Source organism: Electrophorus electricus, chromosome 7 (assembly GCF_013358815.1).
Source record: "Electrophorus electricus isolate fEleEle1 chromosome 7, fEleEle1.pri, whole genome shotgun sequence".
Taxonomy (NCBI): domain Eukaryota; kingdom Metazoa; phylum Chordata; class Actinopteri; order Gymnotiformes; family Gymnotidae; genus Electrophorus; species Electrophorus electricus.
The window spans coordinates 15,789,677-15,806,522 of record NC_049541.1 but is presented as its reverse complement, the minus strand read 5'-3'; the positions used below and the strand labels follow the sequence as shown (position 1 = coordinate 15,806,522).

The following is a 16,846-nucleotide window of genomic DNA, read 5'->3' as shown; positions in this document are numbered from 1 at the left end:
GAGAGTGTGATATGAGTAGACCTCTCACATGCCTACTATGGTGGCAGAGTGACCGTCAAATACGAGTGTCTGTCCAACAGACAACAGCCGTCAAAACTGGCACTGTTCCACTCATTATAGAGAAGTATTTGTCCAATGTTGAGCTAGCTTTGACAATTTCGAAAGGCGAGTCGAGATGTGATAATGGGCAGACGTGCAGTGCTGTTTTGAGAGTTGCCCCACTTTTGTGACATCCATAAAACATCTTTCATTATCACTGCTGTTCTGCAAATGACTTGCTTGTTTGCCTTCGGGGCAAAAACGACATGGTGTTGAAAGTTGGCTTGAGCAGCTACAGCTGCCCAACCCCCCCCACCCCCAAAACCTCCATCCACGGCCACAGCTCTCGCTCTCCCCCAGCGTCTCACAGTCTAAACACACCTGACTTGTAAATATTCTTTATTGCATTCGGAACGTAAACACTCTCAGCGACAGGCCCGCTGGACGACTTTTCCCACACTCACCGAGTAAGGCTGGTCACTCTGTTCTTTAAACAACAGCACTGTGGAGAGGTTGGCTAGCAGGGTGACGTCACCCCGCGGGCCTCGGAGCACTTCCAGCCACCCACCTAGAGCACCACCACCACCCAGCCATCCGAAAGCACGCTTGACGGGTGCCTGGGATTTCTCCGCTGAAATAGCACCTTGAAGCAACATACTACAAGCAACAGTGCACCGAAATAAAAAGAAAAAAGGATATTGAACCAGAAATGCTTTGGTCTGCAAGCAATAAAAGTACTATCAAGTACATACTGTAGCATAACACAAATAGTTGCAAATTCAAACTGAACACATTGGTTCTGTCATGTGGTGCACTACCAGTATGTCTCGAACTGGTGCAGTACCTCTGTGGAATTAAAAGAATCTGATCACTGACACTCACCATGGATTACAAAGGCAACAGGAAACCGCATCTCTGTGGTTGTTTAAATATTCAGAATATGTAGAATATGGCTGAATTGTATTCAAAACAGTCAAAATGGGAGAGCTAAACCAGACAATACGCTTGCTTGAAAATCAAATAAAGGTTAGCATGATCCTTAAATAAGTGATACAAAGCTCAAAATTTTAAAGCATAAAGGAAAAAGAAAGTCTTGTAATTGAAGGATGCATTTTGACTGCTTGTGGCATTGGCACAAAAGCTATATACATTTGAGAACTTTTTCCTTATACATGATTTTAGAAATGGCAATGTCAATATTCAAGTTTCATTTATTTTGTCTACTTGATCTTTTGGTATGCTCGCTTTTTACATTGATCTTTTCAGCACTTCAAGGATGTGGCACAATTAAACAGACCCCAAGCAAACATTTACTTTTCATTCAAGAAACTAAAAGCTCTCTGTCGAACTACTTCAAAGGGAAGCGGAACAACAGATAAATATTGCCTTTGTTTGGGCCTCCGACAGACTTGGAGCCAGGTCACTGTGAAATTCTAACCTTATGTTAGGTAGCATTTATCTTATCAGGTACAAATTCAAACATGGTCAAACATGGCAACAGACAGACTACTAAAGCTTCTCGTTTTAAATCCGCTCTAGATATAAAGTTTTTTGCATTCGTGTAAAAACTGTGAATCAAAACTTAAGGCTAAATGCATTGTTTTAATGAAAATTAAATTTCAGTGCTGCAATTAAGATCAAAGATTAGAATGCTACATACCTTAATTACTCACATACTTGTCTACATCACCCAAATGAAAAGTTTTACATGCTCTGTCGGAGTTTTGCACATTTTAAAGGCTTTATAATCATTTCTTTAATTGCAATTGCTCACTGTGTTCAAATTTTTATTTATTATTTATTTTATTTTATTTATGAAAGAATGCAAGAAAACTCCATCAAGCTATTAAAGTAGAGCAATGCTGCATTCCATAAAGCATAGAGATCCAGGATAACCTTTCACCAACAAGCCCGTCTCTACCCATTTCACAATCAGATGCAAATGAGTCTACTTGAGGTACAAACACGCTTTTTAACAATGCTTTAAAAAAGAAGCTTTGAAAAATAATTTAGGGTACACTGAAGGCACATTGTGTCTGAGCAGCATCACAGCTGAAGGCTGATGTTCTTTTCAGCAGGACTAGTCTTGTTCCTGTTTACCGTCCTGTTGCTGCTTCTTCTTAATTTAGCAGGTAAGATTTGTAATCAGGTTTTTAATCAGATTTTTTGTCTCTTTTAATCCAAACATACAACTAGAGTATAGTAACTTTTGAAATAATATATGCTCAGTAGGCACATAACTTTCTCTGATGCAATAAGATGTCGCACTGAAAAACAGGAAACTCATTCAATATAATTTTCCTTATGCACAGAAAGATTAGTCTGTACCACTGGTCCTTGAGCGTATGCGACATCATATTTGTGAGGTGAATTCAAAACGCAGTGTTCCAAACTGTACTCAATAACTGTTTAATAACACTTGTCAAGAGCCCCCCCAAAGATCTGAATATGAGTAAAAAGAGGCACCACAGGCAGGGAGACAAGAAAGCAACCTTAAAAAAGTCAGGCAGCATTTCTGTTCAGACTAATAATCTGTTATCCATTACATTTTATTTGAAAGAATACTCTCCACTTGGTGCTTATTTTACAGCTCACAAGAGCACTTTGCATAGTGTTTTCCTCAAAACCCTAACCTCCAAATAGCACTTCAAAAACAACATGTATCTCTGATAAGGTACACATATATAATTAATTTCCAAACAACAGCATTCCATTATATCTTTTAGAAGAAAATCCCACAGTGCGTAGTCTTACACTATTAAAGCCACTAGTAGAGGGTAAAAGCAACAGTACACAACAGCCTTCCTGATCAGCAGTTGGGGTTTGTTGTGTGCCGTGATGTGTATGGCATGTCAGCCAAGGCCATGAAATGATTCTGCTCATGTACTGCTGAACTGAATGGCCTTCTGGCTGCCAAAGGACCTAACTAGAGTTGGTAGCCCATGAAGGAGTGAATTTGACAGGGTCTACCCTAAGGCTCCGACACCTGACTGGTCTATAGATGTCCCCCTCAAAGATCACTCTTGCTGGAGGATGCTGATTGGCCTGTGGCTCCACCTGGCTCTACCCCTTCAGGACCAGCATTTTTTGACTGGAAGCTGAGAGAAGCAGAGTTTATGCAGTAACGCTTCCCAGTGGGTCGGGGTCCATCATCAAACAGGTGCCCCAGGTGAGCGCCACACTGAAAATACACATAGAAATAAGCTGAAATAAGTTACTTTCAATATATTTTAATCACAGTGAAATTCCTATTAAATGACTCATTCCAGCTGTAAATAATTAATCGTGTCTGTATTTAAAGTTTTTTAAAGGGTTGTTGATGCTATAATTATAAATACCTCACTGCAGCTAGCCTCCATTCTGTGCATGCCATAGGATAAATCATCTGTCAGCGATATTGAGTCCTCTTTAATCAAATCGAAAAATGATGGCCATCCTGTAAACAGAAAGGAGCACTGTTGGGGTATATATAATAAACTTCACTCTTCAGGAAATTCTGTTGCTTGCGTGCGTGTGTGTGTGTGTGTGTGTGTGTGTGTGTGTGTGTGTGTGTGTGTGTGTGTGTGTGAGTGAGAGAGAGAGAAAGAATGTATATTCATCCTTGTTTGCTCTAAACTGGAAGGTCTAACTGGATGGAATCCCCCTGCTACTTTATGGCTTTTCCTGCTCGGTCTCTGCACTCGCTCTCTGTGAAACAAGTTACTTCTTCTCCGGCGCCGCCAAGCCACTGCTACGCGTTTATTTTTGTAGCTCATTCCAGACTAGTCGTTTGGCATGCCCCCCTCCCCTTCCCTTTCATTGCTCAGGGAGATCCCTGCCTGCCTCATAATTAAAGGGCAGAATACAGCAGTGGCCTTCATTAAACATAAAGCACATTTCAGCGTGCTCAGAATGTAAAGCAGTAGGGTACGTTTGCCAGGATGTGGGTTGTTTTTTTTTTTGTCAAGGGCCGTATAAGCCAATCTGCACAGTGCCCCCTATAGCTTGTTACATTTACCTCTTACAATATTAACCACCTAAAAAATCTGACCTGTACTATATGAAAATTATGTGACAATCCACATATAATGTGCTCAAATGCTGCACTTTCACAGAACAGCAATTTCTTTAGCAGTAATGTGCTTGTTTTCAAACGTACAGACCATGCCCATATTTCTGAAATTTTGCTGAATTTTGTGTAAATACACACCTACAGAACCCTTCTACGTAGCATGTTTCTATAGCCAGCAATGGTGCGGCCAAACCAGAGGAAGTTGCGGAGGGGCTGGAGGTGGATTGAATAGGAGGTTAATCTGCAAGGTTGTGGGCTGTCTCTGCGATGTGCGCCTTTCATGTGGAAGATGTCTGCTCGGCAGCAGGGGAGAGGGAGAGAGGAAAGCGCGGCTGCGGCAGCTCCCGGGTGGTCTGTGCTCACTACTCCCTGGATAGCTGCAGCGTCTGGGCGAGAGGAAGCTACACGGTGCTGGCTCTCGCTGCTCTGGCAGGCGCTCCAACTCCAGTACACCCCCCTTCTCCCCTCCTCCCATGCAATCCTCAACATTAATCCACGCGGTAATAACGGCTAATGACCTTGCTCCAGGGATGGTATAGCCACCCCTCCATATCTGGGTGGTATGATGAAGTATGACTTAAGACCGCTGTAGATTCTCAAGTCACGCAGAACAGTCTGAAACAACCCTGTTCTGAATTAGTCATTCACAAGTGCCGGTGATTCAATGGGTATGAAGTCAAATGTTGGCATGCAGTGCGTATTTGTAAATGAAAAATGTTTGACTCTAAAAGGCTCCCCCTTCTCTCTCTCATAATTTCAGAGCTAACTTGATTCAAAACAGTGAAATCTAAAAGTTATTTATAAAACATAACTAGTGGTGGGAGTTGTGCTGAAAATAACCACCCCCAACGTTTCCACGTCCTTTGCTTTATCCTGTCGTTCACCCCAAGTTCAATAACCAACAGCATGTTCTGTCTTAATTGCTAAGCGGTACCATACACTGGTAATTCTAGAGGCTTTTTCCTTTCAGCCAGCTCTAGACATGAGGCCCTGACGGTTGAGACCATATGCGGAACATCACCGGGGGCTTAGGCTGGGCTCAGGGAGCACAGGCACTCGCCACAGCTGTGGCCTAATCTGATCAGCAGAGGACAGGAGCATGCTGCTGTCCTACAGACCCATCGCCAGGCCCATCTTCGGGCCCAGGTAGTGCTATTGATGTGATGGGCACAGATCTGAGCTCACGGGAGGTGGCCCACTGCCGAGATGCTATCTGTGGGTGAAAAGCAGAAGTCAGTGCTTCACCTCCCTCCCTGCTGGGCTGCTTCCCTTTCAGAGGCCCAACACACTCCAGCCTCCCACACCATTACCCCTCCACCCCATTTCAACCCCTTCCCTCCTCCGCTGGCTAGGGAGGGAGAGCTTGGCCACAACTACAAAGCCACGGAATTCCACTCAGACACAGGAAGCTCTCGGGGGAATATAGGAATCCTGTGAGTCAGAGCAGGAGAATCCCGGCGGATCGTTCCAGCACTGATCTAATGGAGCTTTATCGGCGGGGCGAGCTGCCCACTGAATGAAGCAGTGTGGCAGAACTCTAACAAAACAGGAAATTGAGTCTATATGAGGGCAGGCTGCAGCGCGGGCTGCATGCAATGCAGGAGGTTTGGCTCTCTTCTTCGCTGTGAAGACAGAAAGGACCGGGCGAGGAAAAATCCTATTTTTCAGTGGGGGCCCACATGGTTCCTATTACAGGTTGTTTTCTGTGGAGAATTCATGCATGCATATAGGTCGAACAGAGAGAATGGATGATAATAATGTGCATAATACCACAAGAGTAAATGTTTTTCAGTACTGAGCTGTGAAGCATTAACAAACTGTCTTCATAGTACAGGACCGTGTAAGTTGACATTCATGTGGTTTAAAGTGAGGGTCTTCCTGATAGGAAACACAAAGCCCAATATCAATGAGTCAACCAACTGATTAGAATAATAAGACATTTTTATTTGACCCATGTCCCTGGCCTTTAACACATTGCCAAAGCTTCACCAATCTTAAAACTGCAGCTCTCAATTTGAAAATGTACTGCAAGCTTCCCAGGGGAGGAAAAATGCATAAATAAACTAGACATATTCATTTTCATCCAAGGAGATATGAGCTTCCTCAGAGCTCTTCCCTAATTACAAACGAAGCTGGAATCGCAGTGTTTCATGAGGACAAATTGAGAGTTAGGAAATTCCAAAAGATTACAAATGACTAATGTAATGTTTCCAGCCAACGCTTTAATCTCTAAAGAGCAGATAGTGTTAATTAAAATAACTGTCTGGATGTTTTGTATGCTTCTTAAGGCAATTTTCTATTTCATGTAGGTGGTGTAACTCAGGTTACTAAGCATGAGAGGCATTGTAGGGCACATTTAGTGCCTATTAGATAGCTAACTAAGTACACATTCATACTTGCAATAAACCATAAAGAGGGTGAAGAAATTAGTCTCTCCCTTTATGGTAGAGAGAGAGAGAGAGAGAGAGAGCGAGAGAGAGAAAGAGAGGACGCAAAGAGTGCAGGATTTGTGCGTAGAAAGTGTAACATTTGCATGACAAATCAAAGTGTGCAAAAGCATGAGTAATACTGTGTATTAGTCCTAAAACCTAAAGTGTACTTGCACTTGTACACTGAACTTTCAGTAGCTTTGGACTCTAATGCTCTGCTGGTAATGCTTTCAGCATTATTTTATACATAACCTGAAATCTTTTTATCCAGAATTTTAAGATAATAAAAATGTGCTAGCCAGAGAACATTGCAGAAACATACCTGAGCCAGAGTCAAATTTCTTATCTGACCTGCAAAAAATTCAAGATGTTATTGAAGTTTAAAAATTTAGTACAGAGCTTACTGACAACAGGTTTGAAGCATGTTTAAAGGATCATGTGTGATGGCGGATCATTTCTCTCATATCAGGTCACAGTCAAACACCATGCCCAGTCTTCCATTACAAAGCCAACTGTTTCCCAGTGTTTCATTTTCTCATTTCTCTCATCACCACAAAAAACACAACAACAAAAAAAAAACCTGAACATGGGTAATATCTAGTGAGCAATAAGCAGGCAATTTGTGCTCTCAGGGAGCATAGTCCGGAGAACGGGAGGGAGGTTTCAGGGCTTTGCTTTCTTCCTTTGAGAACATTGCTCCTAAGATATGAGCTAATGCCAGCCATAAATTTAGCTGCCTTTGAAGCTCTGCAGTGAGCTGTGGGAAAAAGGTGACCTAGTAATGGCTCCCGGGCCTACTTCGGACACCCTGTCAGGTAAAGTTAACCTCGGGCTGCTCGCAGTCCACTCAGCCTGCAGAAACCACCAATTACATGGCACAGACAGACAGGCTGACAGACAAGCTGACAGACAGGAAGACAGGCAGGCAGAGACTACCAGAAAAGCACAAGATGAGCTATTGCACTTCCAAAGCCCACGGTTACACACAGAACAACCCACAATGCTCTGTACCTAATGGAAATGCCTAATGAGATCATTTTGCAAGCACCAGAGCTGTGGAGGGCTCTGTAAACTTTTCTCTACTCTTAAAATAATGACATCATACTAGAGTGCTGATGTGCCAGATGGAGTAAGTGGTGGTGTAAATGTAAGGTAGTAAAAGTATTTTATAAGAATGATCAATTATCATCACAAATATGGAACAAATCCCAAAGACTTACGTGAAAAGAGGGGCCCCACAGACTACACACGAATACGTGCCCTCTTCTTTGTTGTCTGTATACTCTCCTCTGAATGCACTAGAAATATAAAGAGGCAGGATTAAAATCTTTACCCGTGGTCATACAGGCCACTCAACATGTGGAACATCTGAAGTTGTTTTATTGAAACAATGTTCATTAATTCCATCTTCATTAACATAAAAAGGCTTTCTTCATCTGCCACTCAACCATGCACTTTCCATGATCAACATACAGCCTTTTGTTGTTCATGTCAACACAACCACAACTGGTTAGCACTGCCATGCAGATGGGGCTGGTTCATCAGCAGTTTAATTCTGACCACTATGCAAAAGAGACCCATGTGCTTGAACATGGCTGTTCCAGGTCTGACCGCAGGCAAGCAGAGGGGGGCAGGCGGTAGGGTTGGCGTATCTAAAAGGAGTGCAGTCTGGTCGGGAACAGGCCACCCTGTGACCACAAGCCGCCGCTGGTGAGCGAGCCGCAGGCCTCAGAAAGCGGAGTGGCCTCCCCCAATGCAGGCTCTGGGCCTGGGGCATTTTTCGCATTCCTCCTGCCAATGAGCCGATAAATACTTTTGCCACGTGTTCTGTGCCGTTGCTGGGGGTGGGGGTTCTGGCTTCTGTGTGAACGTGCCCTGACGCCTGCTGCTGTCAGACCACGTCTTCGTCCCCGTAGGCCAGCCAAGCCAAACAGACAGCAACAAGCCTACAACAGTCTAGAGCCGACCATCCATATGACACTACAGGATGTTCATGTGACACATCGTTGATTCATTTTACATCTATAAATCAGTGAGGCACATGTTTTGAATATTTTTTTTGCTGTCTGAGAAAGATCATCCTGAGCGTTCAAATAAAAAGCAAAAAACAAACCATAAAAAAAGTTTAAATACAGGCTTCTGTTTTTACTCCCTTATTGGGGTGGTGGTGGTTATAGCACTATATGACCAAAGGACACTGTATATTTTATCGGCACTGACATTAAAGCCCATCACTAGATGCTGTTAGTAGTGCTAAAAGATGAAAGAGCAGCAGGTAAGAAGCCTGTATCTCACGGTGTGGACACGCTCACCTCTCCGTGCCCTTCTCCTGTGTGACATGGTACTGTATGGGCGTAAGGCGCTTCCTCAGCTCCTCCTGAGAGAAACATCTGGGCCACGTCTTCTTGGTGCGGCATGTCCCTGGAGCAGTGAAGCATGGGTGGGACAGGTCAGTGCCCCTCACACAGTTACCAGCACAACTCTACAAGAGGCTGCACAAAAACTGGCACTGCAAGAAGAATGCGCGAAACAAACAAACAAACCAAGCCTTCATAAAGCCGCCTGAATGACAACCTGCGGCAGTCCAAGCGGGAGTCAGGGCTTACGGTGCTGGGCTTGTGGGGCACATTTATGCACACTCTCACACAAGCGTACACAAGCATGCACTCGAACACACCTGAGGATGTCAAAGTGCATTTATCAGGCATGCATGCTCTGCTTTAGAAACCTGGCTCCATTCTTAGTCATTTTCATTATGGACTTATGGACAGACATCCAAGAATAAACTGTTTACATGTTGACTCTTACCTGGAAGAGTCAAACAATAGTAGTGACATCACAGTAAGGTATAAGACAATAGGTCAGAGCTACATGTGCTACAGCCAAAGGATTTCACTGCACGCTGCACATTATTTACACTGAAATTAAGACTTCATGTAAATATTCATGTTAACATAGAGAAGGGAATTTGTACAGGCATTCGTGAAGAGCACACCAAGTATCTAGCATTGCAACAATGCTGACCCCTAGAGGTCAAACTGAGGCACCAGATATTTAAGAATGACATGAAGGTGCAGACTGATGCATGTAATTCCAATCTGGAGACAACTGTCTGAAAAAAGAAAAATAATGAAACTGCTGCAAACCCTTGTCCATTCAAAAATAAAAATCCTATATTTCATTTGCCATATATGCCTGAGTTATACCAAGTTTTTAAAAATGACAAGATCTGAAACATTGACCTTGACTTCCAAAAGCCTTGAGATGTTTTGTAGGAGTCTTTCACATTGTGTGAGACTCTGAGATACCTGGTGCTTTTTCCATCCATTTTTCTGGTGTTCAACTAAAAACAGTAGTCACTAGATAAGCAAACTTCAACATGTACATGTGGGCCCATGGTGCCTCCACACTGCTGGGTTACTTTCAGCTCTTCTGCTTTGGTGAAGACTTCACTTGGGGAGCCTGGGTCTCCTGTCACTTGGGCCATGCAGAGAATTCCTCCCCGCAAGATTGAAACCATGTGACCAGAGGAAAGAACAGGATTTTTACAAGGTCCCATTGGTGAATGGGCTCCATTGATAGGCTTCTCTCTGTCCAGTGAGTACATAGTTACTTCTGACACAAATTTGAGAAGGAGCGTTCAGAAAGAAAAGAGGGGCATCCAGTCTTTACAAGACCCCCTGATATTCTGCTATGAGAGAGAGGACTTCTGGATCCTATTAGGGAGAGAGAGCAGAGGGGTGGGAGGTAGGGGGTTATAGCTTTATTTATCAAAGTCTAGAGCATTTTCCTAGTTAAAAGAAAGATTCAGTCTTGATTGTTGGTTCTCATTTAAAATTGTTCAATGCCACTATGGAGTTAAAATAATACATTTTACAGACAGTGTTTTTTTTCACTACTACAAGTCACAGTAAGGGAGCCAAAGAAATGAAGGGTTAGAGGTGCTACTGTTGCATTTACACGCATTACAATTACCAGTGAGAGGATCTATATTTCCACATTATTAAGACTAAGATGCTATGAAGAAAGGCACAAAGGTTTGTGCTGTGACTATCCTACACATATACACAACGTATTTATGTAAAAAATGACTGGTGAAATAACAAACAACATTTGAAGCTTGGCTGTGCAAGCAAGCTTAAAAGAAGTTAAAATGTTAGGTGTTAATCCATGAGCAACTGAACAATCTAGGCTGAGAAAGAGGACAAAGGAAAAAAAGTGACGTTTCATAGCAAGGGGTTGTCAAGTGCAGAAAAAAAACAACCTTTTAAGTACAATAATCTTTTGGCCTTCACTATCTAGTTTATATTTCTCCAAGCTGCTATATTTCATAAATTACAGTGACCATGTTTGGTGTGTATAGAATAGATATTTGAATGTATGTGAATAGATCTCCTTATACTTTGCTCTTTTGAGGAACAGATCTATATGTATAGCAGCACTGCAACTCCCAGCCTGTGCAAGTTATGTTGCCAGACCTGCACTGAACTGTCCACAAGGTGGAGTTTTCCTGCAAGTGACTAAATCACATCGCTAAACCCCTTGCCAAACACGCACTCGTGCGCACACAGAAGAAAGCGTGTTAGAGCTCACGGAAGCAGAACACGCTACACACACTGCGTGTCCACGTGCGCACGCGCGCACGCACGCGCGCACGCACGCACGCACGCACGCACGCACGCACGCACGCACGCACAGAGCACCCAGTGGACCTGAGGGAAGCCCGCAGGCCTTGAGTTTAACAGGTTGATTTTTGGTGACCAGATGCAGCAGATTGAAGCCGGACATGGCTGCCACTGGCCCTGACGCTGTCCCTGCTGCGGCGGCTGCTGCTGATGGGAGGACAGTAAGCGGCAGAGGGCCGTCCGCCGCTCACGCTAGAGAAACAAAACACAGGCAGGGCACAGGAAGGACAGAAAAAAAACACATCTGTCAACATGTGTCAGTGGCACGGACAGTTACATACAGTAGGGTGGCCAAGCCCCAGATGACCAAAGTCTGTCATGCCAAGGAAAGACACTTGAAATGATGAGGCAAAGCAAGAAGGGATGGAGGGTAGATGTCATGATGTTAAATGCAGTTTCTAAATAGAAACCTTGCAGGCTGAGGGATTTAATTTAATGATAGAAAAGTTACATTTCAAGCAGAGGATACAGACATTGAGGGAAAGGTCTGGTGGTTAACAATAAGTCAGTTTTTGTTTTTTCTTAATCATGATTATTGTGCATGACTATCAAGACCTAGGTGTAGGTGTTTCCACCACACACCCACCCCCATAAAAAAACAGGTAATTTTCCTCACTTAAAGTGAGAACAAGAAAAATACACTTTATAAAATAAACACAATGAACACATCTTCATACCAGTGAGAGCTTTTGATGCTGCCTTTGGGTTTGTGTAGAATAATTCTAACACAAGGGAAGTAGTAAAGAAATATTAGCACAATCGGGAAGAAGGGAGCATGCTTAAAGCAAACAGACTAGCAATGCAAACGTCCCTGCCATCCTCAAAACATTAGTGGCCAGCTTTGGCTATAGCACATGATAAACCCTCAGTGTGCTCAGGATAACAGACTCATCAACTGGCTCGTATTATTGGGAGTGACCAAACTTATAAGAACTGGTCATATAAGGGTAAGATGTATGCTATTTTAGGATCTCACATTCTGTATCTGAGCGGAGTACATTTGTGCATATTTTTTGTGCTATTTGGAACTAGCACACGTTCATTTCGCTTTGGAGTATGACTAGCTTTTTCTGTGTTTGTAAAGTAAGGCAGAAAAAAATGGTTACACCATTTCCCTAATGTGGTGTCTCATTATCAGAACGTCTGATTTTGTCTTAAATAAGCCCAACACAATGCAAGTAAAAAAATATTGCTGCTACTTTCGCTTTGTCACTGTGGTCACATTTAGATTACAGTACCTAGTGAAGCTGGTGAAGTGACATTTAGCAGTTGTCCAACACGCATAGTGGACCTTCTGTACTGGCGCACCACCAAGGACACAAAGGGGGTTGCAGGGACTAGACACTGAAGAAGACGGAAGGCCATCCTGGCCTATAGCAAACTTGAGCAGAGATAGTAGGGTGGAGCTATGAGGAAGAGAGTTGGAATGAATGGGCCAGGGTCACTCAGAATAGAGCTGGCTATTGAATCAAAGACGTTTAATTGTTTTTGGATGAGAATTTGTTATGGCAATCTTAATATTGAGTATATGACCTTTTTAAACAGGGGTCAGGATTGAACTACAGCTGATTGTACAAAAGACTGCAACTGAGTTAAATGAGGAACATGAGGGCCCAACACGCTGAAAGTTTATGTGAAAGGAGCTCCATCTAGTGGTCTTACACATGATACTGGGACTGAGATGAACGATTTTCATCTACTGTTTACATCTGTTAAGGAGGTACATGACATTTGCATTGCAGATAATATTAGTCAAATTAACCTTCTGCCTGATTTTCCACCGAGTACCTCAAAATCTTATTATAGCATGAACTGATAATGTCTCAAAGGATCACAAAACGGTCATTAAGCTTTAACAAATATTTAGTAGCATCTACATACTAATAAAATAAAATAACACTGGCTATAATTTTACAGATGATTGAGCGAGTAAAGTACATCATTTAGTTAAGTTTGAACAGCTGGGATAAATGAAATAAAATAATAGCCAGTTGATCCAACTTGAAATATTCTAGCAAATGATTGGTGTAAGCAAGGCCATATTTTAAAAATACGCAAGCACCAGCCATTAGGATAGATATAAATAGCAAGGATATGTAGCTCTTGAGCTCCTGACCGTATTGCTCAATTGTTTCAAGGTCTATACCACTGGCATTCAACTGTAACCCCTTTTAATTTAGCACCGGTCACTATTCCTTTGAAATCACTAACCCTGATCTGATCAATTTAAAGAAATATAATTTATCCTACTAACAGAACTTCAAACAAACATCAATTCAACGGACAGCCTATGTATTCATTTATTGTGTTTAATTTTTTCAGTGATTAATGACCATCTGCAGCCGGTGAGATTATGCCATTATTAGGCTGACTTTTAAAAATGTAGCCATTTTACAAGGTTTTTAATGACCCAGCTCAGTCTGTCTCTAGTTACCTAGGTTCTGCTAAATCAGTGAGGCTTTAGAATTTACTAACTATACATTTTCTTTACAGATTCTGGGTCACTGTGCTTTAAAAGATTTGGAAAATGGTTCAATGTCATTCAAAATGAAGCTTCATTTCAAGCAGAATATCAAAAACGTCCTTAAGGAAATGTCTGAGGTATTTTTTTTAACTTTGTCCTACTCATCACATGTTTATATGACCTTATATGGCTGTGATGCCTCACTGTTACGTAAACACAAAGCAAACGTTTTTATTGAGACAAGTGGATTTGACATGCAGGTTTCTTGGTATGAGCTTATTCTGCTTGTAATTTTGATGTTAAAGGGGGTAGGTTAGGTTAATTGCACAACACGGATGGATTCTGGTACAAGCCTTCGTAAACTACATTTATTATTAATACAACAGTTAAGCCCTCCGTTTTGGTATATGACTGTTTTGCATTAAATAGTGATGACATTACAGGTAATTAATTAGGTAATTCATTACTTAATGAATTAAGAAAGGACATGTATTCCATATCATAAAGTCAGGTTGATGCGTCATGCTACTCATTGGACTGTGGATCTTCGCTATCTAGGTAGTGTTAAGTAGCTAAACTAATGCTTAAACAGCTAGGTAGATAGCCGACAATGGCTCCAAGCCTTTCCTTAAATTACTGTAAAGGGTTGCTTCGTCATGCTAATGCATACCTTTAGCCAATTACTATAACCAACCAAGCAGCTCAGTCATTGCGCCCTCATTTAGCCAGTTCGCTAACATAGCTAGCTAGTTAGCACTCTTGATATGTAGTCTGATATTGGAGTTTGAAATACGCTAATGTTAGCTTCCCGTGTCTGCCGCGCGAGCTGCTGGTTGTCAGTAACGGGTGCCAACGGGTTAGCTAGGTTAGCTAACTAGAGCCATATTTCAGTGAGGTAAAGGTTGACTGTAGTAACATAAAGTGTCATAATGTCAACTACAACGAACAAAACAGTATAAGCTAGGTTAGCTAACTCTAGCTAACAAAGTTGCTATCTTAAAGCACAGTGGACCAACAAGCAAAAGAAAAAAACGGTGTAACGTTAAATATACAATCAAGTTTAAATTAGAAAATATACTTCCCACAAATAAATACATACAAGTAACGTTACGTATGACTAGGAAGGTTTGTACAATCACAATAAATTGAGATTAACATACCAGTACAAAGAAACACAGTCAAAGCCACGCAGAAAGTCAAAACTGCACTTTGCCAAATCCGTAAGAGGCGCATTTGTTGACGGTCTCTAAGTGGCTTGTCCGCTGTACATCTTGGGCGCATTTGTTGACGGTCCCTTAGCGGCTGGTCCGCTGAACATCTTAGGTAATGACAAGTGCATCATGGGAAATTCCTTCTTCGGACGCACAATTTCCTAATATGAACAGCAAAGGCTGCTGGCACACGTAGAACTAACCCGCTGGGCTCACCTCGACACGGTGATATAGGTTAGGGAGGTTAAGAGTTATGTTCACATACGTTAGATTATTGAACTTTACTCTCCAGTGTTCTGGAGTATTTCTAGAAATAATTTTATAATTTTGACTAATTGGGCCTTCCAAATATGATCGCTATAGGTACAAACCCACGTTCTCCTCATCTATATTCTGCTAACTTTAATCGTGTTAACTTTATTCTGTCCATCCCAAATTGAAAAGCTCTCGTTTGGGGAAAAAAAAAAAGATGTTTAGGGATTTTTTCCCCTTGTTCTTAAAGACCTTCACTGAAAAAAAAAAAAAAAGTTACATAATTTGGAATAATGTCCACACTTACATACTATACATCTTCCTATTGTAAATAAATTGTATTGTATGCAAGTTTTATTGTATTATTATATATAGTAAAACTTTAAAGTTTTATTGTATATAATAATTGCTTGTATGCCCTTTTCCAAGTTCACTTACTTCTGACTTGGTTAAGGCATTTTTGTGAATGGAGTACATTAACTAAAACTGGCCTATTGTTTGTAAATTGTTCATCTCATGTAGGTAACAGATTTTACACATTAAATGCACAAAGGTTGTATAGCTAACGCACATCAAGCTATATCACTGAAACTGTTCCATTAATTTAAACTCTCCCAGTACTCTAAAACATCAGAAGTTAAAAAGTATTTCAATTCATGACCCAACACTCTTCAAATTACAAACCCCTAATAAACTTTTAATTAGAGCATTTTTACCAAGACAAGTGACAAATTACATTAAAACATGAAGCTTCAAAAAGCCTGGATTATTATACATTTTCCTCTCAGGTTTGTAGGTCCAGAATACTTGTCAAAACCATATGGACTGAGAAAGCTGCTGCATAATATTACATTTTACAGTTATTAATGTACAGTGTTTACATCAGATACATCAGAGAGAGAAAAAGAACATTGCAAATGCAAGTCAGGCACTGCTTTGGAGCCATGCCAGCCCAATCCAACTTTACATTCTCTTTAGAATACAGAGGGTAAAAAAAGTGAAAATAGGTCAATAGTTAACACCAGGCTATAGTCACAAAGGAAGATTACAATGATGTGTGGAAGTACACCAAAAACAAGTCCTGGCTTTGAATGTTTAGTGTATTTATTTTTCATGCATGAGCTCTGAGAAGCAGACCCCAACCCCACCTAGAGGCCTACTCGAATATGTTACCATGACAACCTAAGTGATAAGTGATTTGTATGAACTAAACCCATGGATCTGGATTTAAATGTTATTTTTTTCTTAAAATTCAACAAAATGGGAGAGGCGAGATCAACCATATCTGCTCTTTAAAACATTACATCATTTGGACAATTTATAAACGGAAATACATTACCAACAAATGCAGTGCCTGCCAATAAAACAGCACAAAAATAAGGCACCATTAGGTTACTTGCTGCAGAGTGTGCCAGGTTTTTGACCAAGTGTGCATTGTATATAAATCCCGCTCCAAATTCTCTGCCCAGTATTCACTGGCACTGCATTTTCAGTACATACAAAGCACAGACCAGCAATCACTGAAAATTAAGGGACAGATTTACCAAACCTACTAGCAACATCTAGGCACTGATTGGTCACAGAAGTTTGTCACTTCACTCTCAGCCAACACTCATGTTACATTCTTTGCAAATGCTACAGGAATTACTCAATCTGGAGCTTGATGTTTACTTTGGGGACAATGTTTATTTCTTGCAATTTATCATACAAATTAA

At 41.5% G+C, this 16,846-nt stretch overlaps 1 protein-coding gene across 3 annotated transcripts; it reads right to left on the bottom strand.

The window, feature by feature from the left end:
* Positions 1-2,432: 2,432 nt before the first annotated feature.
* Positions 2,433-14,958, bottom strand: msrb3 (methionine sulfoxide reductase B3). Of its 3 annotated transcripts, none has more exons than XM_027002204.2 (7): positions 14,829-14,958; positions 12,443-12,610; positions 8,832-8,940; positions 7,740-7,817; positions 6,842-6,870; positions 3,378-3,475; positions 2,433-3,220 (listed from the first exon to the last, which is right to left on the bottom strand). In XM_027002204.2, the coding sequence occupies exons 2-7, from the start codon at positions 12,567-12,569 to the stop codon at positions 3,050-3,052; spliced, it is 612 nt and encodes a 203-aa protein (XP_026858005.2). In that variant the 5' UTR covers positions 12,570-12,610; positions 14,829-14,958; the 3' UTR covers positions 2,433-3,049. The 3 variants fall into 3 exon arrangements, with proteins under 3 accessions (XP_026858005.2, XP_026858008.1, XP_026858007.2); XM_027002207.2 differs by lacking the exon at positions 12,443-12,610 and adding an exon at positions 11,232-11,396 and having other exon boundaries at positions 14,829-14,954; XM_027002206.2 differs by lacking the exon at positions 12,443-12,610 and having other exon boundaries at positions 14,829-14,956.
* Positions 14,959-16,846: the final 1,888 nt, after the last annotated feature.